The sequence below is a fragment of the Sinohyriopsis cumingii genome, chromosome 6 (assembly GCF_028554795.1).
Source record: "Sinohyriopsis cumingii isolate HCF-2022 chromosome 6, ASM2855479v2, whole genome shotgun sequence".
Lineage (NCBI taxonomy): Eukaryota > Metazoa > Mollusca > Bivalvia > Unionida > Unionidae > Sinohyriopsis > Sinohyriopsis cumingii.
The window spans coordinates 63,279,624-63,306,101 of NC_142966.1; the positions used below are offsets into that span (position 1 = coordinate 63,279,624).

Genomic DNA, 26,478 nt, shown 5'->3' on the forward strand with positions numbered 1-26,478 from the left:
TTCTACAAATATTTCAAAGAATTTCTTCAGTAATATAGAAATTAAATTTTAGTATCCCATTGTCCCCATTTCTCACCAGGCAGGCCGATAAATCGGCCCTCGCCTTTGATGATACTGACTGGCGGATTAGGGGATGATATCTCCTTAAAAAATTAAAAGATGCAAAACTCGGCAGTCAATTTTGTCTACATACATCGATGTACATTTTATACACTTACCTGCATTTCTCGCGCCTGAGGAACTACCGTCGCCTGAAGGGTTCTTTGGTGACATGTACATTATATTTCCGGACCAAATGATAAATCCTATGTTTGTCGACTTCTAAATCTACGTATAGAATAGCACAACCCTCTGTCCTGTGGCCATTTTGAATTTCGCGCTAGATATGGCAGCTACCAAATACCGGTTCGTGTCTATAGTGCGCGCAGGTGTGTTCCGGAAAGATTTGCATGCAGCAAAATTGCACATTTTAATGCACATGTGACATCAGATCTGCAATATCGTCCATCATTATCAACACAGATGGGGGGGGGGGGTGATTTATCGAACTAGGACAGCCCGAAAACTGTCACTGTTTGTATCGATATGTATAATCCTGACTTGTGTTGTCAGTGAATGATTATCCGTATTTATTATTCTTCTACGACGTGTTTTTGTTTAGATACAGTCCGTCTTCCGGCTCCGTTCCCGCGAAATTGGAAGCAAGAGGAATAACAACAGAAACGATGAGTCTGTGGGTTGACAAACATAGACCAACTTCACTTAATAAGTTAGACTACCACAAAGATCAAGCTTCTCGTCTAAAGAAGCTGGTAGGTTGCTAATGTAGCTTTCTAAATGGGAAATATGACGTCACAAGTAATCTCGAAAACAAGTTGCACAGTAGCGAAAGCAAAATACACATATTTGTATGCCAATACTCATGATGATAAATGTACTTTGATTTGTATGTGTTTGAATAATGATAAAAAGCAAAATTTGAGTTTAGTGATTTTTATAGAATTATTTACATGTGTGTGTGATTTGGATTTTTAACGTAGCTTTAACAATTGTCATATCGCTACGGTGTGTGCAGTGTGGATTCTTCCATTCCACCAGTCACAACATTGACCAATAGCTGCTAGGAATTACCCAAATTTAAGCTGTCCAGGACATCTACAATATTTGCTTATTACACTACAGAGTGGTGGGTGTAGGTTGGAAGACAAAAAAAAAAAAAGACGTTATAGGATAGTTTGATGGATTTCCACTAGCTTGAGTTGATTTCAGCTTGAATGGGGAAATATCCATCAGACTGTGGACTTCCACTACTTATGGTGGGTGCTTAATCCCCTGCAACTCTCTCCCCATCTACTGGATTGAGTGGGCAGTCTGTAAAACTTGATGTGTGTTAAAGCTGTTCCGATGTCACTTTATGCTGATACCGTGTATAGCCAATTATTAAAATTGCCAATACCAATTATGAGACCGATTATTTCAAGAAACCGCCTGTTCTACAGTTAGTGAAAGCACTAGCATTTGATTGACAAGTAAACCATGCCCTATTTTTGTTATAACTAACAATGCCTAAAATGGGTGCGGATGTATGTTAACAGTTTATATGTGGTCTCAGGCTACCATACATGTGATAACTATTTCCCACATTTTATATCCCACATTATTTCTTATTGTTAACTCATATATGCAAATAAAACTTTACTAAATAACACATTTATTCTGAATTAGTTTTTGGGGGGGCATGTATGCTCTGTGATATTCATTCCTTCTTTTAATTTAATTAATTGTAATCAATGCTTATATATACGGACGGTAGTTACGCCAGGTCAAGTTGACTTGTGTAATTTTCATTGGTGGGAATGAAGATCATAATTTGCTTGTCGAGAAAAAAATCTACAGCATTCAGTGATCATTCCTGGGATTTAGAAAGCAATTCACTAATAAGCAAAGCATGTAAAGTGCAGCAAAAATAAATTTCTGAACTCCTGGTTGACGGAGATGTACTTTGTGAAGCTAGCCATAAAAACGGGGGGATTAGATTCTTGTATGCGTGAAATTGATAGTCGCATTATACGTCACTTATCTTACATTGCAAAGTATGATCATGGGGTTTTAGTATTAAAATGTCATTATCTAAATAAAGTTTCTTACAAAACTATTATTTGGAAAATAATATAATATAGATTTGCTTAATACCTGATGTTTCTATTAAAAAATGAGACTGTAGGAAAGTAGATATTTTACATTTGATAATGCATTTATTTCAGGTGACAACAGTTAGACCTATGCACTAACGGTGATGCGCAATGCAAAGACCATGGAAGTAGTGCAAAACAGTCATGTAATGATTTATTTTGTAATATTATAGCTGTATTGCTTGTTGTCAGTAAAGTAATAACTATCCCATCTTTTTCTATTTTCATTGCCTATTCCATTAATAGTCTTGGAAAAATATATACTACTTATTCTGGCAAAATTTTTTGAAAATTGGCAACAAAATGTTGAGATTTGTGATTTTTTTTTTTGTGACAACTTTTTAAAAGCCAGGACCATCCCAGTAATGTGTATGCTGGAAGTTCAACAGCCACACAAGGCCTCATTGGCTGGTTGGCTGTTATGATTGGGATGAGTGCATGCATGGTATTGATAATTTATTGTGAGCATGCAATCAGCAGTAGTTTACAGCAAGCATGTTAAAAAGTATTTACTTTTAAGAATATACTTTCTTTCAATTAACCCCCAAATCAAATGTGCATACCTTAATTTCCACTATTTAAATCTGATTTAAAATTCAAGCCATGTCAAGATGAATGTTATGATTAAATTCATATTTTTGGAAATTTGTTTATTGGCACCGATTATTTCTGCCGATACCAATTATAGCAATTGTTCCAATAATCGACCCAATTATGAGTATGGCCAATTAATCGGTACAGCTTTAATGTGTGTACTGTGTGCATAGCTGCCAACCCTCACGAATTTGGTGTGAATTTCACGACTTTTTTAGCGATTCACGGATTCACGCAGTAAGCCAAACATTCACGAATTTTCCAATCCTCAATTATTTTAAATCTTTAATAAAATAACCAATTTCCCGTTAAGCTCTAGTCGTGATATTCGCAGTTGCCAAAACGGTCTGGTACTGCTGGTCACGATATTAGTAGATCTACAGCTGATTAGTACAGTTGGCCCGGTAGCAAGCATTTTAGCCTCTTTTAATCTATATGTATAAGAGTAGTTTTACAAATGCTTTTGAGAGAAACGGGGGCTTAGCCGGAAATTTGCTCCGCGCATGCGTCAAAACACTGATTTGAGTTACCGTTCAGCCTCGCATGTAAGATTTTGAAAATGTCTTCACCACAAGGAAAAAGAAATGTATTACTGAAAAAGTGAAGTTTAATTTGGAATATATCAAAAATTGGCCGTGCATTCTGCCATTAAACATTGATATTCATTCATGCTTTTTGCGCTTAGTGTGTCATCGCAGAGACAATGTGAGGAAGAATGTCGGTTGCAAAAAAACACGTCGAAGTTGGGAAAATTAAGAATTCGCAGATTTCATCTCAGGAATATTTTAAACCATTTGCGGAAGACCTGCAGGCTACCAACGCTGAAGCATTATTTGTGAGTTTTCTTGTCGAACACAATCTACCTTTATCAGCTGGAGACCATGCTAAACATTTGTTCTGACAAATGTTCCCGGACTCGAAAATCGCTTTTTTTCCTGTGGAAGAACCGAAAATGCTGCAGTTCCTGTGCATTACTCACAGCAACAGTGACAGCGTAAGAGTATTTTCTTTAGTGAGGAAAAATAAGGGCCTCCTTAGCTGCAGAAAATTTGTCAGCAATTTTAGTCCCCAACATCAACCTGCAGGCAATAAGTCGGAACTGTTTAGAAAACAAATTTACGATCAAGCAGTTGAGGAAGTTCAAGTCTTCCACAGTATAATGCCTTGATAAATAAATATTTCTGCATATGTGTAGTGTTTTATATTTATTTTGTGAACTTGATATAGTGTATTGACGGTTGGAGTGGTCAGAGTGGATGTAGTTATTGTCATGGTATTTTTCACGAATTCATGTCCAAATTCACGACTTTTTATCACTATTTTCACTAATTGTGAGCCTGGAAGGTTGGCAGCTATGTGTATGCAGTATCTTCAGAAAAATTCTGGCAGTATGCTGAAAACTTGTTTGGTTTGAATCACACATGGCTTCTCCAATGATACATATAGGGACATTCTATAATTAATATTAGTGTTAATCTATTTCTTAAAAAAATGCAATTTATTGCAGAAAGATTTGTGAACAACACATAACTGCACATATAGATCATTTTTGGACACTGCTGTGTCTCACCACATTAGAATTATGAGATGACAGATCTGCAGTTTTCAGTTGGATTGAACTTAAAAACGAGTATATGCAGCATTTCTTGAGAGATTTAAGACTGGACAGTCCCCCACCCCATAGGGCAGGACACCATATCCTCTCAAAGCAGGGTAGGGATGTATTTGAGATTCAGTTTTGTCTTAATTTTCTTCAGGTACAGAGTGGAGACTTTCCTCACCTACTGGTATATGGCCCATCCGGATCAGGAAAGAAGACAAGGATCATGTGCTTGCTCCGGGAACTGTATGGATCAGGTGTAGAAAAATTGCGAATAGAACAAAACTCTTTTACCACTCCATCAAAAAAGAAGATAGAAATATCTACCATTTCCAGCAACTACCACATTGAGGTTAATCCAAGGTAGTTGTTATATATACTTACGGTTTTTTTCTATCTGCATATTTTTAAGAGTTCTAATAATTACAATAGGACTTTTAACTTCTTTTGATCTATGCAGTATTTTCATGCTATATAAAGCTAACTTTGTAGCACTACAAGAAACAGTGACCATATTTGTCCATTTTGCTCAACAAGCTTCAAAGCTCATAAATGCCTAGAGTTTGCTTAGTTTGATAAGGACAGTTTTAATTGATAAAATCACCACCATCCTGTCTTTCACTCGAAGTATTCCTGGGAAAAATTAGTCCCATATTATCTCTCCCTAAGGAGCCCAGAGTAGCCGAGTGGTCTAAAGAGCTGTCCATTACGGATCACTGTCATCTCACCTCTGTCTGCGTGTGTTTGAGTCTTGGATTCAGCCAATGTGGGTATGTGAGAAAGCTTGCCAGTAGCTTCTTGTGGGTCGGTGGTTCTTTCCGGGGTTTTCCCAGGTTTTTCCTCCACCCTTAATACTGGCCGCCATGTATAGCCTATCTTGTGCTGAAAAATGGCGTTAAACCCCACAACAACAACAAATCTCTCCCTAAAGTTGCTTCTTCTATCAATGTCGGTTTTGAATGGTTTCTGTGTTTTTATTAAATGTTCTGCCATTGAAGTAGTTTTATAAAGTGTCATCGGGTTAAAATGGATGCATCTTGTTGCAAGGAACTGCCCATCGAATTATATTTTTGCTGATATAATGGATATAATACTCGAGGATCACGCTACCAGGCAAAGTGGGTGACTAAGTTGCCTAAAAAATGTAAACTTCACCTTCTTCTGTAGGACAGTGAAAACGACTTTGCCCTGTGTTTTTTTTACATGTACATTAACTGGCCATACTTTTTGAGATTCCCCCGGCCTTAGCCAGGTTAGTTCTAGTGTTGTGCTGTAGTGAAATGTATTTATCAAGCCATCAGTAGCTGCACCTAGTTTTGATATCAGTTATGCTGACAAACTCTTGTACATTCACAGGCATGTGTTTTGATAGCTGAGTGATGATTAACCCTTTCTCAAGTAAGTTAGCAACTATCACTGCCCGATTTCTACATGACATCCATTGATGATTAAAAAAACATACAGACTTGTGTTTCGTAACTTTAACAATAGTGTGTAAGTAGCAATTTGTGTTTAAATAACAGAATCGGTGATCTGGATATTTTAAATGTCTCTTGTACACTGTTTTGTCATAGAATGAGTTTGAAACCCTTAGTGAACCAGTAATGGGGAAATAATGATTGACATCACTGTGTCTGGGAACTGCCAGTTTATTAAATCATCTATTTTTGTAAATCATTGGGCATATATATTCACAAAAATATATAATTCATAGAAAGCAAAGCCTAGGTATTATGTTATTTAAGATTTAACTTTAAAATGCAATTAGGTAGGTCAGAACGTAAGGAACAATGCTATGTTGTGGAATTGCGAGAAGCGGTGTACGGTCAAAGTTGTTTTCTGACTTGACTCATATTTGTGAAAATACGGAAAAAAAGCAGCGTAGCAGATACTAGTTAAACAGTGCCTAAAATTACTACAAGGATGTAGACAAATAAACCATAAATGTGCAATCCTATCTATGGACAGTTGTATTAAGCTATAAAAAGTGAGTGGTTACATTATGAAAACCGCTTCTTCTAAAAATAGATGCCCTTGCTTGTCTGTGTTGATTCGATTGGAAGGGTTTAGTTCATATGCCAACTATAAAGGAGCCATATCTGTAATTTTATGCATTTTAATGTTATGTATAAATTGTTATGGTAATGTTTTATCCGCAACAAAGAAACGAGGACAAACATTATGATTTGACTGAAGACACGTGCATTTGCCCTCATGTACATGGTACAAGGCTTGTAGGCTTGTTTTTAATGCTTTTAGAAATCTTTCAAAAGTGCCATTATTTGTGAACTTTTAGAAAGTATGTTAAACAATTATTATGGGTAGCTGATAAACCATTTTTACTGAATTGCAATTACAATAATGTAATCTGGTTACTCTGTTAACAATCTAATTTCTGTATTTCTCTTTGAAGTCATATGGCCAAAATAACTCAGAAAATATTCAGCTTCAAATAAAGTATTGCTTAAATCCAATGTTAAATGCAAACATGAATACTGGGAATTAGCAGGCTTAATTCAAATAAGAGAACACACATTTTATATATATATAGTTATATTGTAATACCTATCTCAACAAATCAAAATACTTGGCACAGTTAAGAACTACATTCCTTTTCCAATAATACCAATAATGATAATGTAAAAACATGAAACAATGTCTGAAAAACACAAGGCAGTTCACTATTTTGCAATACCTTAATGGTATTGTGAATGGAGTTTTGCATACACAAACATTGTCCAATTAATGTGTGAAGATTATTTGATGTTAAATGTTGAGATGTGAGATGATGTTTGACCTACGAGACTTTGGCATATTTGATATGTCATTTTTATCTGTCACTGAAAATATCTACCACGTGTGAATTACTTCTTCCATTCTTGAACATATGTCACCCACCCACCATTGTTTAGATCACCATCTGTATCTCTTAAAAATGTGTACTCTGTGTTTTATACTAAATGTGAGTATAAAACCATGTTCTGGTCCTCTTACTGTCACGCTGTTGTCATGAGTATTAATGAATTCATCAAGGAATTCATCTAAAATAAATCAACAGTTCTACAAGCCCAGGGACATCAGCGTTAAGTGGAAAGAAGTTCGCATGTTAGCAGTTATTGTGCCATATTCATTTCCCTGTTGGACCATGTGTGTGCCGTGCTGGAACTTCTCAGGAATAGTTTAGGAAATGAATTATCTTACCTTCCGAGATTCTGGAAAGCCAGAAATATGATGTTAGTCCATATTAGTGACTTCATCCATCCAGTGGAGTTTTGGTACTGAAACAGCAGAGATGCAGGATAGTGATGGAATCAATGTTCCCAGCTGAAGAATTGCATTTTTCTTGTCAGACTTTTGTTGAACAAAATAAGTTAAAACTAATGTTACTGTTCATTATTGTATGTTCTTGGCTATGTAGAACTTATTTTACTTTAATGTGCAAAATAGTATGCATTTTATAGGGTCTATTTCTTACTGTATTACGACTCATTGCATCATCAGCATATTGTACTCTCACTTGATTCACATCAAAATATACTTGTCCATTTTGTTCAGTTCTACTTAATCAGAGATATGAATATATAAATAAGATTAATAGTAAAAATGCACACCATGGACATTGAAAGGACAACTTAATTTTGCCTAAATTTTGTGTTCAGGGGGATTTTTCATGCAGCTTGAACAGTTGACTTGGTTACTGCCATGGCTAACCCTGAGAAGGACTAACATTGATTGGCTAACTAAGGTCATGTGACGTGAATATGAGTCTATAAATATAAGTGCAGACAGTGCACTGGCAGATAGCCATCCGCAGCAAAGTATGAACATCTAAGTGGAAAAGAATTTCGGCCATGTATTCTAAAACCATTACTTATATATTTTTACATAACTGATATTAACTTTGGCACTTTAAATTCCAAAAACTTAATCAAATTGTTATGAGAAATTTTAAATAGATTTATTACATGATTGCTATTAAATGTAAATGCTTTATAATTATTATATAATTCTTTATGAAGCTGCTATTTCCCACCACACTGCTCAAGTACACTAGTACGAAAAATATTTTTTTTCATTGCGATCACACTACTATGTCAGAATGCGTAAGATTATATACAATACGGTGCCAGGAGCAGCCAAATGTTTTTGATTTGGCTTGGTTCTTTATGCACAGCAGCACAAGTAGGTTATTTAGTGCTGATGCTATAGGAGTAAAAGTGTCTTGCTCAAGGGCACGCCATGGCAACTGACCTAGGCTGGTCTGATTGTAGGATTCGAACCCACACCCTTTGGTCATGAATCAGCATGCTAGCCACTATCCCAAAAGAGTTTGTTTTTTTATGGCAGCACAGGGTAATGGGGAAAGAGTGGTGCACCTATTTTTAAATGTGCAAAATTTGAGGCAGCTGCTCAGTTTTAACATCCTTGTAATCTACCAGCGTAGTAACGGTATGGTACTGTGCGTATAAGTAGCAAATCCATTCAAACAGGTTGAGTATTGACCTCTTTATCTTGTATTTTAGTGATGCAGGTAACAATGACAGAGTTGTAATTCAAGAGCTGATCAAGACCGTAGCACAAGTCAACCAGCTTGAAACTTCGACACAGAAAGAATTCAAAGGTAACTTCTTTATTATTTTAATTGTTATTAGAAATTGAATAAGAAAGTGAGTTGAATAAAATTGCAAAAGGAACACTGAAATTATTACATCTTAACTTGGAATTTGTATATATTTTGCTCACCTTCAGAAATTCACACAGTCATGAACAGTGCTTGAATTTTGGTGGTTACCCATGAAAAGTGTTTGAATTTTAGATCAGTTCCCAAAAATACTGGAAAAGGTGCTTGAAAACTCTCAGTAGTCTTTGAAAAGTGCCTGAATTTAAAAACAAATTCACTTTATTGAAGAAGGTTAATTTTCCTTATGTAAGACTTCTGTTTGGTTTGCTTATATACTTATTAGCCTCGTTTGGGATTTTAATATAGCCGCTTTACAGTGTTTGAATGGATGCTCAAATATGCCAACCATTATACCTTTTGGCGTAATCATTACGCTTTCTTTCCACTAAATTACACCTTATGCGTAGCTGTATTTGGATTACACGTTTTTGGTGTATATCCCCCTCCCAAAACAATTCACAATTTGTTTTCTCATTTTTATTAACATCCCATTAATCCCACAGACCGTATTCTAAAAAAGACGGCTTCTATGTAACTACGACATAAGAGTGCACTTGTCTGAAGACTTGCATGCACTTTCCTAACAGTATTATGTTCTGTTTATAGCAGTTACCCTATTTCCAAAAACATGCTGGTTTCTACTTTTGACCTCTGTTTCTGTTAGCAGCTGTATGGCTTAGTTAGGAGAGAACAGAATGTTTTTTTTTAACTTTTGATCTTTCTCTCGTATTGTTTGTTCTAATTCATATCTGGTACAGAACCAGTCTGTATGTATTTGGTGCTAAAAGTCAAGTCTGATTTTTTCTAGATGATGCATGTGCTAGATAAAAAAAATTTAAAATAATTTCACAGATGGATTAGGAAAAGATGGAAAAACCAATTCAGAGATGAATACATGAATTACACGTTCTAGGGCAACTTCAGGCCCCTTGCAGGCTACGTGGAAAGGATTTTAATATTGGTCATGATGGTAAAAACAAAGAAACCTTGAATTAGCTTGATTTACTAACTCCAGTACTAAGATAACTTCTTTTTTACAGCAGAACTTAATTGTGGACACGAATTTATAAATGCAGAGGCGTTATCTGCCAAATTCTTAATAGAACACGAACTGCCTCTAGTGGTAGAAGACTACATTGGTCCTTTGTTCAAACAGATGTTTCCCGATTCCATAATTGCAGAAAATATGCTTGTGCAAGAACAAAATCATCTAATATTGTTAGGTGTTTAGCAGAAGATACTTTACTTAAAATTGCAGAAGCCATGAAAATTGGGCCGTTTATTATTGCAACAGACAGGAGTGGAGATTATGACAAAAAGTTGTACACAGTCTGTGTAAGAGACTTTGACAATGAAAACGGCAAAGTCAGAGTGCTCTTCTTTCATTACCAGAATTAATAGTAGATTCCACTGGAGAAAACATTTTTTTAATTTGCTTGATAATGCTTTGAATAAACGTAAGTTGGCAGAACTGTATGTAGATTTCAGCTGATACTGCATCAGTGATGACTGGAATTCATAAAGGAGTTTGCATTCTATATTTTGAAAAATATCTCCATCATTGTACATAGCAGGTTGTCTCTGCACCATGCTGCAGGAAAGGCTGCTGATAAATTAGAAGGAAAACTCTTGAAGTTGGCACTCTACCTAACAATGTACTTCATGCAGACAGAGTTGATTTTTTTCATCTTATTTCCCAGCTAAAAGACCCAATAACTGTAAGATATAAATTTCCTCTTCTTTGTTAGGTTACGATAGGAATATTGGTTCTCTGCCATTCTAATGCTGACTGAGCGATTGTTCAGTTTTGTTAACAAAAATAAAACTGAATTCAGATCCAGGCTCTCTAACCCAGCACTTAGTGCTCTACTGGTGTGCAAAACGTTCATAGTTTCAGCTAGTACAAAGTGTTTTGAAATGCAGTATGAGAGTCATTGCTTTTTAAAGCTCAAAGTGTTATATATGAAGACTTGAAGCAGTAATCGATGTTAAAAGTCCAGAGGGATAAATAAATCATTTTGTATATATGCTCATTGAATTTTTATCATGTTATATGCAGATTACTCTTTTTCTGCTCAGATTACTTTTTTTGTCCACTTGGACTACACTTTTTCCTCACCAGGGGTTGGCATGTATGGATGCTGTTTTGACTGGGCTGTCAAGGCTGATTGAAAAGTCAGTGAAGTACTCTGTAAGGGGAATCCTGTTGTACTTATGTACTTATTAGCCTCATTTGGGATTTTAATATATTCGCTTTATGGTGTTTTAATGGATGCTGTTTTGACTGGGCTGTCAAGGCTGAATGAAAAGTAAGTGAAGTATTCTGCAAGGGGAATCCTGTTCTCAAGTGCATTTACTATGCCTTTTTAAGGGAGTCAAACAATAGACAAGGAATAGTATGTGGTGTTGAAAGAAGTTGACATTGGATGAGTGGGTGAAAGTACTCTGCAGTGCCATTGCAGTTGTAATAAGTACATAACGAACTGAATGATTTCTGTATGAATTTAAAATATTTTTGCTTAAAGTTGAAAGCAAGGAGTCAGAAATGCAAGTGAATAAGACTTCATAATATATTTAAACCCTGCTCAACCCCAAACCCCACCTTCCTTACAGCATCTTGACATAGGACTAGTTCAGCAAAGATATTTCAGAGTTCTTGTTTAAGAAAGGGGAACTTAATATTTTCAGGCACTCTAGTCCCATGACTAGACTTAAATCTTTAAATTTAAGGAAACAAGAAAGGCAAAATTAAGAGTATAAATAATAATTATCAGCAGTTAACAGTTAATTGTGACCTTTATATTGATATAAATAATCATGAACAGTATATTTCATCTATTGAATCAATAGTCAGTAATTACAAATACAAAAAATTAATAATCTATTTTATTATTATTGTTATTATTAGTATTATTATTATTATTATTATTCATGCACTTTTAAGGTAGACATTAATTTCATAACTTAAATCCTGTACTTATATTCTGGATAGAATTTTCAGTTCCTGTTGAGGAACATACACTTCCTAAATTTGTTAGCAACTGGAGATAATTAGAGAGCCATGGTATCTCCAATGGTAGAGTGGTCTGAGGCACTCATCTATACAGATCAATCATGCATCTCACCTTGGTCCATGTGATCTTTGAGCCAGATCTGATATCAGTCTCTTTTTAAAGCTTACCTGGTCATATGGACTTATTACCTCCCCTTGCCACAGCCAGGTGTTGCTAGTCTATAAGCTTGCTATACTGAAAACAACGTACATTTGACCTCCAACAATCCAAGCCATGCTATTGTTGTACTTGTGTCATCTACAAGTTCACATGATACTATTTTTGCTTTACTGATTTAGTAACAGGGTGGTATATGTGCGTTAGTAACATGCTGAATTGCTAATTTATGCTTTGCTTTCTCTTCTTATGCTGTATCAGTAGAAATGTCAACTAAATGCATGAAATGTAAAAAGTTAAAAGGGAAAGAAGACTACGATGACTCTTGTATCGTACTATGCATACATCGTCTATGCCCATGCAATCTGTTTAACCCTTTACCTCATAAAGTATATGGCTTTTCAGCCCTTCGATACACATGTAGCAAAGTTACCCAGTGCAGTACACTATAAATAGAACACCTGTTACCTATTTGACTCCATACACATAGGCCTGCCTGTTAACTGTTAAGCAATGTAGTGTATGTTACGGTTAACAGTAATTTTAACCATTTTACATTTTCGGTACACATCTATTATGTATAGAAAAATTTAAGAGTAAAGTCCGATCGTTATAGCTGTGTAGTTATTTTTCAGAGAAGAATTTTTTATATACTTTAAAATCTTGAGAGAATTCATTCGCCATCAAGTCAGTGAAGCCACGTGACCAACTGTAGCTGCCATTTCTCATACTCGAAATTTGCAAGTTCTTTGTCCACATCTGCATCATTGTCATCTGAATTGGATAATTTATAAAAAAAAACAATTGCTGCCTGCATCATTATCAGAGCCTTTACCTAAGTTATTGAAGGTTTCAAAGTTGTGACTGTGGAGCATTTTGGAGAGTGGAGAATATAACCCAGTTACTTTAAATAGCAGATTTCGACCAAAGCATAAACAGTAACCATGTGATCTGATGTAATGGTCATTCGCAAAAATGAATGAAGTATCTAATATGGGGTTTTCCCGGAAGGTGGTGCTACGAAAACCCACTCAAGATGGCAGATGTTCATAGCAGGCATCAAAAGGTGCTTGTATGCGAATGGAGTAGAGACATCCAAAGGCGCTTGCATGAGGTAAAGCATTAATACATGGACAGAGAAAGTCTGGGCTACAATAGTGCAGAAGGCACCAAAAGGGAATTAAAGATGTAATAAGTCAAGGAAAGATAATGTTGATATCCTCAGTATACATCCAAAGCCAACCTCTGTTTCAAGTCTTCTGTGGATGCTTTGTCCCCCTTACCCAACCTAATGTTCATCGCTTGCAGCCATCAGCCACAGTAACGTCAGTGGTAGGGGAGGAGGATAATGTTGAGAGGGTACAACTGTCCACCTTCGAATAGTCATTTGATCCAGGAAACAACAACACAGGCCAGATATTACTTTCATTTCCCTTGCTTGCTTCTACACTTTTTTTCGACTTATTGGGGGGAGTGTCCCCTTAGTTTTAGGCTCCCCAGTAGGCATAAGTCTCCCGACATGTACAGGTATGTCCTTCAGGCCTGTAAGTCCAGACACATTGGGTTTGTACCAGATTCATTGGATCTAGTTCATGATGCAGCCTTGCCGTCCAGCCATCTGGGATTTACAGAACTTCAGTGTATGCCCCATGGGTGTAAAATTGAGGGTTGAAAAAAACCTTGGTGTCGGAACAGGGGGGTCAGATAAAAAATGTGGGGGTCAAAAATGTACTGACAAATTTTCATATGACTCTTACTTTTTCAGCTTGAAATAGGATATTGCAACTTGCACAACATTCTCTCTCTCTCTCTAAACATACAAAAAAACCAACATGCACAATTAACAAACAAATGCATTGTCCACGCAAAGAATAATTTTATTAGTTCATTTTTCTTTTAAAGTCATACTTTTAACAGTCTCCTTATAATCAATATGAAGCAATATTATAGTCCAACACATTACATACAAGCCAATACAAAAAGCCAAATAAATCTTTTTAACCAAATGGCAGTTAATTTACTGCCTTTCATAAAATGTGTACTATCATTTGTTTCATTGTACTTCGTCCTAGAACACATTTATCCAAATATCAAGGAGGATAATGATTCATCATCTTTCTAATAAGTTAAACTTGAACTTTAAGATCTTTCTTTTATTGCAGCAAAGTTAAAAACCAACAAAATCTGCAATGACCGGCTGTCTTTGTAATCCAAATAACACATTTGTCTCTGCAAGTTTACTGATATCTTTGTTGTGAAAGAATGTCTTGGGTTATAATGTGTTCTCCAGATATCTTGTGGTGAACAAGGGCAGATTTTTAAAAATTCTAAAACCTTTTCACGAAAGGATTATTCACTTTTGCAGTCTTCGCAATTATGCGATCAAAAGTCACATCGGTAATCCTAATGGAAGTGCCGTATTCCAGTCAAGGAAATTATTTTCTCCATTTTTCATTAAAGTTAGATCCACAGTTACTCTTTTGTGTTCTGCTTCTTTCGTTTTCTTCGCTAATGATTTTTAGTGCATGACGTTTTAATCTGGAGATCACTTTCTAGTGCAACAAGCATTGAGGTTAAACATCTAGTTGGCAGCTTGCTGAGCTCGATGGAAATCTCATGAGAGCTTGTGAGATATGGGGAAGCTACTCAGCCATAACATTGCCTATGTTAGTCTGATTCATTTTTTCGTATGTTCCCTGCGTTGCACTCTCCTATACAAATAGAGGAGCGCAAGGCAGGGAGCAAACAAAGTGGGGAACCAGTCAGTGCCTATGCTCGAAGTATATATGATGCCATCCATCATCCAATGCATTGGGTATTAAATAAATCCTGATCACATTATGAAAATTCTTTGCGTTCAAAAAACGCACGGCAACAAAATGTGTGCGTCACATTTCTCCAGCATGTGTCCCTGACGCACAAATGTGCGCAAAGGAAAACACTGAACTTTGCGAGAGTTCTGTCCATTTTAGCTGTACCATCAGCTACATACCCTTACTATGATGGAGATTTCAGTGAGAAATCTATCTGTCCAGCCAGGCTGTTGGAGTGACCAGTACCGATTATAGCCCATCTGTCTTTTCTACTGCCAGCATCCAGACCAACCATACACCAGGCAAACCAGGTGGCTGTTCCAGTAGTGCTGGACTTCATATGTTCACTGCTTATCCACGTGGGAGAGTTGGTGCCATCTTCAAGGAGGATGGAATTGAATTGTCTATACCTCCTGCTAGCTGCAAGAAGAACCAGATCAGGACTCGACACCATTCAGTGTGGCGAAGCTCCTTAATCAGCCATACTTGGATCCAACCATGCAATGGACAGAATTTAGCTTCAAGGCTGCAGTTGGAAAATTTATTGAGTGTTGGCAACTTCAAAATGCCCTCCAGATCCTACTGTTACTCAAGACAATAAAGTTAAAGCATTGGTAGATTTTGAGGAGGAAAAAGAGATGCCATCCATTTGGTTCCTTCCCCAGACAGCTAATATTAAGGAGATCAGTGACTGGCTGTTGGATGAAATAGGTAACCTGGGGAATTCTAAGTCTTTCCAACGACATTCTCATCTCGATGGTACAAAACTCACTCAGATGCCTTCAGTACTGATTTTCATGTCCTTACTGAAAATCTAGCAGCAGTTCATATGTCCACTGTTTTGTACTGTAGAGGAAAATGTGCCATGCCACATCAAAGCCAGTCCAGAATATATGACTTGCAGAGAAGTCGCATTGGTAATTTTCTGACTTGCAGAGAAATCCAGCAGTGACATTAAGGAGGTGACAGTTAGGATTGCTATAGTCATTAACCAGGCAGCTCACCATTCCATGACTGCTTCTGCCAACTTAGACCTGAAGCAGTCTGATGCATGATACAGAAATGAAATGGTAGTTCAAAGATTAGTGGCTGCAAGAGTTTCATTGTCTTTGAGGCTCATGAAGACAAAACCAGCGCCAGTGGGTTTGTAGGACAGGTTATCACAAGGAAGCACACTGATAGCACACACACAAAGTGCAAAGCACATACACGTCAGTTAAAATTTGATAATCAAATGGTCTAGTCTGAGATGAAAAAAAAGTTGTAAGTCATTTGACAAAGAGATCAATAATACAGTGAGAGCTAAACTGCATTAAAAGCTCTTTAACACAGCATATGCCATAACAAAATAGAGAAAATCTTTCCAGACTATGAATTTTTGGTTCAAATAAAACATGGAGTAGAACTGATCACATCAATAGAACTGCATTCATAGATTTCTTCAACACTTGATCTGACATCCTACTTAAAAACGTCAAGGAAAAAATATCTAGAGCTAAATTCATATTGATCCTTTCAGATGCTTGTACTGAGTCAGCGGTTATGGACCAAGAATGCATTCTTGTTAGATTTGTAGATCTTGACCTTTAAAGTCAATAAGTATCAAGTATATTTTGCATGTCATTGATCCATGCTGCATGCATTTACAACTTAATAGTGGTATGCATTTTAAGAGTCTTATCTTCAACTCTTCTTTTTAACCATGAACATATGGACAAGTGGATCTTTTACATGGACAAGTAAACTTTTTGATTTACTTGTCCATGGAAAACTTGATTCAGAAAAAATTTCTGCACCCATCACTTTGCAGAAATATTGTTATCTCAGGAGCAAATTGCAGTTACCAGTCTATGCACATTTTACATCTAAGGCAGTGCGGTGGGTCACTGGTTAGAGTACATTTATTGTGACCAAAAGGGTTTATTGGATCAGCCTGAGTTGGCCATGGTGGCACTTGACTCCAATAGCCTTGGTACTAAATAACCTACTGCAGTAGGTGTTCCTGAAAATCAGGTAGGAAACACATTTTGAAAGCTGTTTCTGAATAGATCAGAAAACACAAATCCCAGGTGATCTTTCAATAACATACTGCCTAGTTGTGTTAGAAACATTGTTTTTCATTGGTCATTTGGCTCTCGCATGAGCAGAAGGGTAAAAGTTGGAGTCTTTTTTTTTCACTTTTTTTTTTTGGCTAAATGGAGCCATTAGTTTTGTATCGAGACCACTCTTTATACCAAATGCCCATCTTATCCAACTTTTTGCAAAGGTTCATCTGTCTGCTTGCAGTTCATACTGGTTTGCCTTAGATCTGAGACCAAAAAGTTTAAATTCCGGACACAAAATCGGATTCTGACCACGGGCGAAATTCGGGTAGAAAAACAATCAGGTCCAACAAAATGAGTTTTTTAACATCTGTATTTTGTAGTGCAACTAGATATTCCAGATTATTTTGTATCATTGTAGAGCTTCATCTGTCTACCTTTCTATAATACCACCCACTTTAGTGTATCATGCAATGCATGACCATAACTAGGGCATAACCGACTTTTGATCCGGAAATCGGATTCCACCGGATAGTATGAACTTCCGATTAATCGGAGTCGGACAAGGCAGGAACGACCGATTCGGATAATAAAAATAATAAAGTTGAATTTCTATAGCACCGTGTCTAACACTGCGTGTCATTCGATAGTGCGTTAATAAAGTTAAATAAGAAGTCAGAAAAGTCCAATATGGTCAACACAACGGGGTGAAACGATAATACTTGAGTTAGACCGAAAGATTTAAATTTATTAAAATATATAATACAGTCCTACCCGTTTATGTCAACATCCTCAATAATGAAGGCATAATATTGAATACATTGACACATGCTAATGAGGTATTAAAAGAAAATGATTCCGCAAGAGGCCAACTTTATAGGACCAAACAAAAGCCTGTTTTATTTTTATTTGACCGCGACATTAAAGCATGGCGGCAAGATCAACTAATTGTTGAATAAAGTACAGGATGGAACTGGCCGCTTGCCGACATAAATGATTAAGGCGGGAAGATAAAAGCCTGGCGGCAAGATCAACTAATTGTTGAACAAAGAATGGGTCGGAACTGGCAAAAAAATAAAAAATTTCATGGATTCTTTGTGGCTTTGAACTTTGTTGCATTTTGCTATAGTCTGCCATATCCTTCCCCTTGTGACATCGGTGTGATATGCAAAACGTGTGTAACACAGTTTAAAAAGTTAATTTGAAAAACCTTTTAATTTAGCATTTCCGATTAATTGAATCGTATCCGGAATCGGGAAAATTTCATGCCCAAAATCCGGAATCGGAAATCAGTAGAAAAATGCTAATCGGTTATGCCCTAACCATAACACTACAGAGCTCGGCAGTAGGCTACTACCTCCTGTCACTTTAACATGTCACTAGGGGTTAATGTGTGAAAAAAAAAACAAAATCAACTAAAGATCAACAAGCCAGCAATCTTCACACCTTTAACATTTATATATTGTAAGTCAATCATTTCAGACTCTGTTTATTACCACTATTCCTAATAATGTTTCCTACCTGAAATATTCTCAGCATGTTTTTTATTTTTTAATGTTTTTCTAATTTGATGGTGTTTGTTTTTTTGTAATAATATTATTATATGTTTTTTATCTTATATGCGTTGTCTTATGTTGTAACGCTTAGAGCTTCTAAAGATTATGCACTATACAAAGTCCTCATTATTATTATTATTATTCACCTTGAGTTAGAGTTCAACTGCAAACAGCATAGATCCAAATTTGCTAACACATCGTGCACCACCAGATCTGGGTCAATGCATTTTGCTAGGAGAAATCAGTAGAACAAACAAGATAGATCCTGATTTGTTGGTATTATGCGACAGTAGATCAGTGTCTGTCTTTGGATTCAATCTAACATGCAAGTACCATCTATACTCACTTAAAAGTCTAGTCCAACTGCAAATTGCACAAACCCACATCTGCTGTTGTATAATGCACCAGCAGATCAGGATCTGTGCAATTTGTTAGGAGTAATGAGTACAACAAGCAACATAGACCCTTCTCTGCCATAACGTAATCCACCTGTAGTTTGACATGACTTATAAGCGAATATGTTCAAAATATGTGGTATAACCCATGTGGACTGTTACTGTATGTAGGTATTCAAGTCTAGAGAATTTTGATATAGTGTATTTAGATGAGATACAGTGATGGACAGAAGTTATTGGTATCAAATTATACCCACAACTGTTTTAAAAGAAAGCAGGGAATACAGTTTAAAACATCTCTTTTTACAGTCTGTTGCACTCAGTTATTGTCAAAATTTTAAGTAATTGTTATTTATAATTGTATAAAGCCACATGTATAACTCTGACTCTAGTGTGTTTTCTTTTCTTCAGTTGTTGTATTGACAGAAGTGGACAGATTGACCAAGGATGCCCAGCATGCACTCCGCAGAACAATGGAGAAATATATGGCTACATGTCGGCTGATCCTTTGCTGTAACTCCACCAGTAAAGTAATCCCTGCCATTCATAGTCGATGTCTAGGGATCAGGGTAGCCGCACCCACTATTGAAGAGGTATGTAATATAGATGGTATCATTTGAGAGACATTTTACATTTTCTGAAGTGGAATTTGCTAACTGACACCAACTGTCACGGTGAATCTTGTATGTACAAAAATGTGAAACTCGTAGATCTAGAATAGTGCCCTGGCTTTTTGCATGCAGCATGCACAGAGAAAGGGGGATTACTGAATAAGTAGCCAATCCTTGATGCTAATCCCACTCTCACCCCCATTTTTACCAACTTTTGGTAAATACTCGTTGTTGGGTAATAAGCCGACCATTTACATTTTGACAGATTTATTTGGCTGGTTCCATGGTCTTTTAATGAGAGAATTAATAAGAGAAAAACTGTATTTTTCTTATAATGTTGAATATTCTCTGCTCGATAATTGAAAGTACTTTGTCAGTTTTTGTGTTTAATAATATTAATTATTTTAAAACTATATATTACTGCACACGATGAAATTCATAAACCCCAAACAAGGTGCTTTATACATGCCAACCATTATGCATTAATTCCACTCAAATAAATTTGAGAATATACCTAAAAGATGTCTGCTACATAAGAACAGCATGAGATTACTTATTTTCTATTTATATCAACTGTATATAAACCATTTCAAAGGAAACAGACTGGTTTCTTCTAATATGAACTTTGCCTCACAGATTCATTATATTGATAAGCTAGTTAGTTAGCAGACCATCCTATACTTTTAAAGAAAATGGTGCAAGATGTTAAGCAAAATGCTTTAGAGTGTGATTTTTAGATTTTATATGACAGAAAATATTAGAGCTGATTATCTTTTCCAATTTAAGAACATGTCAGATCAGAAAAAAAGATTAATCATCACTGCTCTACAAACTTTAAAAGAAGAATGTGAGATTAATGTAATACAGCACTCTGAGCACATGATCTTGCTCGTTGCTCCTGTTCATGATCATTCACTGAAAGTTCCACATGTAGACTAGTTAAAGTGAGTGCTGAATATTAATAATTGTTCAGTATATTTTGTATTTTTAGTCTGATTCTAATCCATATCTAATTTGCCTTTGGTGACAAGAATTTTGACCGGCTGCGGAACTAATTTGTAGCAAAAATAAATGTATCTTTTTCATGCATGCTGTAATTCTGACCTATATGACATAGATTTAACTGTTTACATGCAGATTATACTATGATGGACCCCATGACCAAAATCATACCAATGTATAAAAATAACTTGAAAGAAAATGAGGTGAGACATATAGCTTCATCCCCTTTTCAAAATACCATTATTTAACAGATTTTGCCTGCTGTACCATAGATGTGTATATTATGCTATTCTTAATATATGTTGGCTCTGTATATATTGTGGTACTCTTCAGTTTTGGTACATAAAGCACTTGGTGGTTATGCACCCTGTGTACCACATGATAGTGGTAGCTGTATAATGGTATTTTTATATCCTGTAAGACAATACATTATCTCAGACTTAATCTTTGAAAAGCAGGTTATTTCCCCCACACTCCATATCAGATCCATTCATTGTTGTTTATTCTACTTTTTCTTTCCTTCATTCATGAGCAAATAATTTAGAGATCTAATTCGTAGATTATATCAAGTTATTAATACTTTGTTTAAACACTGACTTGTCGAAGGTTCACTTTATGCTTTGTTTCAGATAAGTCAGATTCTGCAGTCCACATGTAAGAAAGAAGGCCTCAATCTTCCCCTAGACTTAGCCAAGAAAATTGGCATAAAAAGCAACCGAAATTTACGCCGAGCCCTTCTCATGTGTGAAGCCTGTCGAGTTCAACAGTGAGTAGATATCAGTTTAGTCTCCATGGATAATTTTTTAGCAGACTTAAAGTTCCCAATTTTAAATAGATCTGGTTAGAATACTGAAAAAATGGCTGATTCTAGGCTAATTAACAGAGCCACCCTGTGTTTCTTATTTCAGTGGTTTGTGGTTTTATGCCATTTTTCAGGACATAATAGGCTATAGAATGCAGCCATTATATTGTGATGTCCTTTGGTAGCATGCATGTAAGTGGCTGTCAACATTGTGGATGTCTGTAATTATCTGTAATTGTATTGCATACAAATGGATAAATGTGTGCGTACAGATCTTAAAATTAATTGAATAACCAAATCCTGATTTTAGGTTTCTCAGTTTATTGCAAAAATAATTTTATCATGCTCAGTAATAACATATGTAAATATGTAACTAAACAATAATTTTAAGAATCAAAATGTTATCATATTTGATTATACTGGCGTAATATAAATCTCACAGTAAAAGAAACAAAACAAACTTTGGTTGATAACTAAAATCTAGGTACCACGAATTGAAATAAAAAGAAAGATGGAATTATAATCAAAATTTCAGATCACTAAACCTTAATATGGGCAATTCAACTTTGTTTCAACCCTTGCTGTATAAAAATTAAAGCTGCATGCTTACAATGTTAAGGAAATAACTTGTATGCAACGATTTCACTTTTTTCTCTCCTTCCCCCCCCCCATCCTTATCTGAAAGAGACCACAGTCAGATTAGTGTTATTTACTACAAGTTGAAATCCAAAGAAATTTAATATAAGTATCTATGATTTTGATTTCTTGTGTAAAATGGGGATGGTTCTATAAGAAGAACATTTGACCATCTTCCCAATTCCACCAAGCTTCTAGTTTATATACCCTATGAAATCCCATATGGTGTACAGAATTATGAAAGAATTCCTACTGAATTCTTTGGAAAACGACAGTAGAAATTTTTTTCCCCAATGCAGAATATATTCAAGAAAATAACAATATTCAATAAAGAACAACATACTTTTTTACAGTGACTTCATAAATATAGTTTCTTTGTGGAGAAATATACAAAACAAAGTCTTGTATAAAACTTCAGAAATCTGGAAGCGGAAATCAAAACTAGCAATGACTCAGAAGTGAACCCTAGTGAGGTCACACACCGCATTAAACTGAAAAGAGAAACAGTGGGGAATTGCCAGTCACAGGCTCAAATCAGTAAACAGTAGGAATATTAAATAACATAGACAAGTAACTTAGTTATTTACTTTCATTGCCAATGAGTTTCTTTGCTTGTTGTTCTTAAAACCATGCTCATCATACAGCAACCCCCACCCCCATGTAACACTTCTGTAAATATACTAAATCGCCACAATATTTGGTGGAGGTAGAACCTAGGAAAACACCATGAAAAACCAATGACCCATGAAGAGCTAATGGCATTTTGGCCAAGCCTGAAACTTGAACCCACACAATGCCTTTGACCACTCAGCCCACACAATGCCGTAGACCACTCAGCCCACACTATGCCACAGACCACTCAGCCCACACAGTGCCTTAGACCACTCAGCCACCTGGGGTCTCCACAAGTTAATTTGGTAATGGCATGGTTAGTTGTTTTGTTTTTCTTCAAGTTGTAGAATAATATAAGTATGTTTAATTTTTCTTAAAAATTTTCATCTTGGGTAAAAAGTACAGTTTTCAGTAGTACATTTTATTGTCTGTATTTGCATATAGAAAGACATATATATAAGGAAACCAGTCTATATAACTGTACATAAGGGGAACTCAGAAATATTTCCTTTATTGCCATTTGTCTTTTATATAGAAGTTGAAAATGATGATGATATTAAGAATAGAGTTTTATACATGTTTTGAGAAGTCATCCTTTATATTTTTATTGCCAATGAGTCAGATTTCTTTGCATTCATATCCCAGGGGTCAGCATCAGCATGTTTGCTGCCAACAAAGTCAAAATTGTGTCGGTATTTGCAGGTCATTAACAGTGAGTGGTAAATCGTAGCAGGTTTCACTGATCTGACATTGTATTCTGTGAAACCTTTATTTATTATCTATCGTGGTGTAATAGATAACACAGTATTGTCATTAGCTGTTAGCACCTGGCATAAGAAGCATTTATTTTAACAAATTGTAAATTGTAGACATCTGCTTTTACAGTATTACAGGACTTGAAATTAACATAAATCTGCTATGACAAGGTTAGTGATTTTGCCAGTGGATCAGTAAAACCCATGATTTACTAATTTGTTAGGGCAGTGAAAATTATTGATGGTCAACCTATAGTAACAGTTAAGTATTTACAAAGTGGACCTGAGTCTTCATTTTCTTTAATGGTTAATTGATGTTTGTTGTGTTAATTGAGTACCAAACAGCTTCAAGCAGTTGACCTATCACCACTTGTCAATCACACTGTTCGATTAAGCAACCAGCGAGCATAAATAAGACACACCTCCAGGCATCATTAACATTCACTGTTTTCCTCTGATAAGCTGATTGTTGCAATAATGGATTGATTGTCATAAATATTTTTAAAATTTTCCAATGGTTTATTGATTCTTTGATTGATAATGGTGAAAAGGAGTCAGTGTGAGCTTTGTAATTCTAACAGTCAGTATCCAGGTCATCTTAATGAGTTAAATTTATTTGAAAATATGTGAAAATTATGCATCATCACTTCAGTCTTTCAGATATCTGAGTGACTTATTACTTTGAGTAATGGAGCTGAAGGAGGAGGGGTGGGGGTGAAAATTGCAATTGTAATGACAAATGAAGAAATACAGAAAATATGGTTTGAGATATTATCTTGTATTTAGCATTTATTTGCATGTTTATATCAACACATTATTAATCAATTCCATCTCCCAAAGTCAAACTTTAATATTAATCCTACTCATATAAGTTTGAGGATATTCTGTAGTATTAATCCTCATATAAGTTTGAGGATATTCTGTAGTATTAATCCTCATATAAGTTTGAGGATATTCTGTAGTATTAATCCTCATATAAGTTTGAGGATATTCTGTAGTATTAATCCTCATATAAGTTTGAGGATATTCTGTAGTATTAATCCTCATATAAGTTTGAGGATATTCTGTAGTATTAATCCTCATATAAGTTTGAGGATATTCTATACAAAATAAGAAGACTGATGTGGAAGAATAGTGTGAGAGTACAGTTGTCCATCCTAGGCCTATGAGTGCTTTCCATATTTTCTATTTATAGCAATTGTATATGATACATTTCCTTAAAAACAAACAGGTTTCTTCAGTTTGAAAGTTAGCCACACACGTTCATTTTATTGATAATATATTTAGACAGCTGGCCAGTCTCTACTTTTAAAAAATATGTGTCAGTTGTTAAGCAAAATTGGCTTTATCGATCAATGCAGCTAATGGATGCATTGTGACTGAAATATGTTGGAGCACAGGCATCTTTTTAAACTTCAAAGCGTGTCAGATCAGAAAAGGAACAAATAACAGCTTTACAATTTTGAAAAGAAGAATATGAAAGTGATGTAATACAACACTCAGACTGAAACCATTGTCATGCTCATTGCAAAATTTGCAGACTTGACTTTACGTTCATTCAGCGAAAGTTGGTCATTTATACAAGTTAAAGTGAGTGTTGTCTCTAAATAATTTGTCAGTATGATTTGTGTTTGAATTCTAGTACTAATCCACATGGATTTCACCCCATTGTGACAAATATTTTAACCAGGCGAAGCACCAGGTTAGAATAAAAGTTCACGTTCACAACTTTATCTGCCATTCTGATCTAAATTTCTAATTTACGAGAGTCTTTTGATATGTTGCTTTCATTTTCTGTTTGATCTTGACCTTTTTGTGTGGCTAGCATACCCTTGAAATAAATCTACATTACTGGAATACGGTTGCTTTTAAAACTTGTCACAAGCGCAAGAAGAATGTTTTGGACAGTCTCTGAGGAAGGTATGTGTTTTAAAACTAGCGGGGCCCTTTTTAGATTATGCAGTAATTTATTCTCATTGACTTGCTCCGAGTAAAAATGGAACACATCATAATGGAACAGGCCAATGTAGCTGCATTTGTGGCCTGGCGAAATGAAAAAGAGATATAACCAGCCTTGTTATCTTCTGAAGTAGCGAGGTAAAATAAATGTCACAGTATTGTAAAGTAGATGGTTACAGTTTTAAAAAAAAACTTAAATCGATGTTTTCTGAGCTGACTGCTGGCAGATAATGAGAAATCTGCATTACTGAATATGACTTAATATATTGACATGATATTGATAATAAAAAAAGTTCACCGATAAAGGATCCCCCCGTGTTGTCAGTCACAGTTGCAATAAAACGCCACATGTATACACTGTATGTTTTATTTAGTATCCATAGTCATTAAGGGATGTCATTCAGGTGGAATGGACGGACATGCTGGAAGAATGTGTAGATTAAATTTGTTAATTACCAGTTCAAGTCCTGATGAATATTTATTTTGATCTCATGGTAATTGTACATATGTTACCTGCTATAAATCTATAGAAGGCATTGATTGGTCATTTTGTGATAATAACTATGTCTAGTAATCATTACTTAGTTTGGCAATTACTGCCTTGAGTGTAATTGTTAAATTGCAATCACCCAAAAACAATGATCAAATGAAATAGCCATTTTTAATCATTTTCCCAAATTGAAATGCCACATTAGTATTTTAAATTTCATCTGCAATCTTGCCAAACCCTGAAAGGAACCAAGATATGCTATGAATTCATTATTTCATTAAGTAATAATTTTCTTGGATTTCGTTTCTGCTGAAAACTGTGAATGTAAAGACCCGACTAATACTTATTTGAAAATAATAGGATCCCTTCTCCAATTCATGATGCTAAGTATGGACAAAAATGGCACTATTTACATAACAATGGAAATTGATACCCACAAAATAATTTATATTAATAATTAGATTAGAGGTTAAGAGTGGGAAAGGGTACATTGATTCAGCCTGGGTTGAGAGTCAATGGTCCATAGGAATGATCAGAGCCTGGGATGAAAGCAGACAGGGGTCCATTT

The 26,478-nt window shown here is 35.6% G+C and overlaps 1 protein-coding gene across 1 annotated transcript in view; it reads left to right on the forward strand.

Moving 5' to 3' along the window:
- The first annotated feature begins 653 nt into the window (after positions 1-653).
- LOC149797077 (replication factor C subunit 3-like) overlaps positions 654-26,478 on the forward strand; it is a 31,468-nt gene continuing 5,643 nt past the window's right edge. Inside the window, exons 1-5 of the mRNA XM_089961753.1 lie at positions 654-812; positions 4,544-4,749; positions 8,910-9,007; positions 19,455-19,636; positions 21,286-21,422. Coding sequence (XP_089817879.1) covers positions 726-812; positions 4,544-4,749; positions 8,910-9,007; positions 19,455-19,636; positions 21,286-21,422 — 710 coding nt within the window. The 5' untranslated portion in view covers positions 654-725. The remainder of the gene's footprint in view (positions 813-4,543; positions 4,750-8,909; positions 9,008-19,454; positions 19,637-21,285; positions 21,423-26,478) is intronic.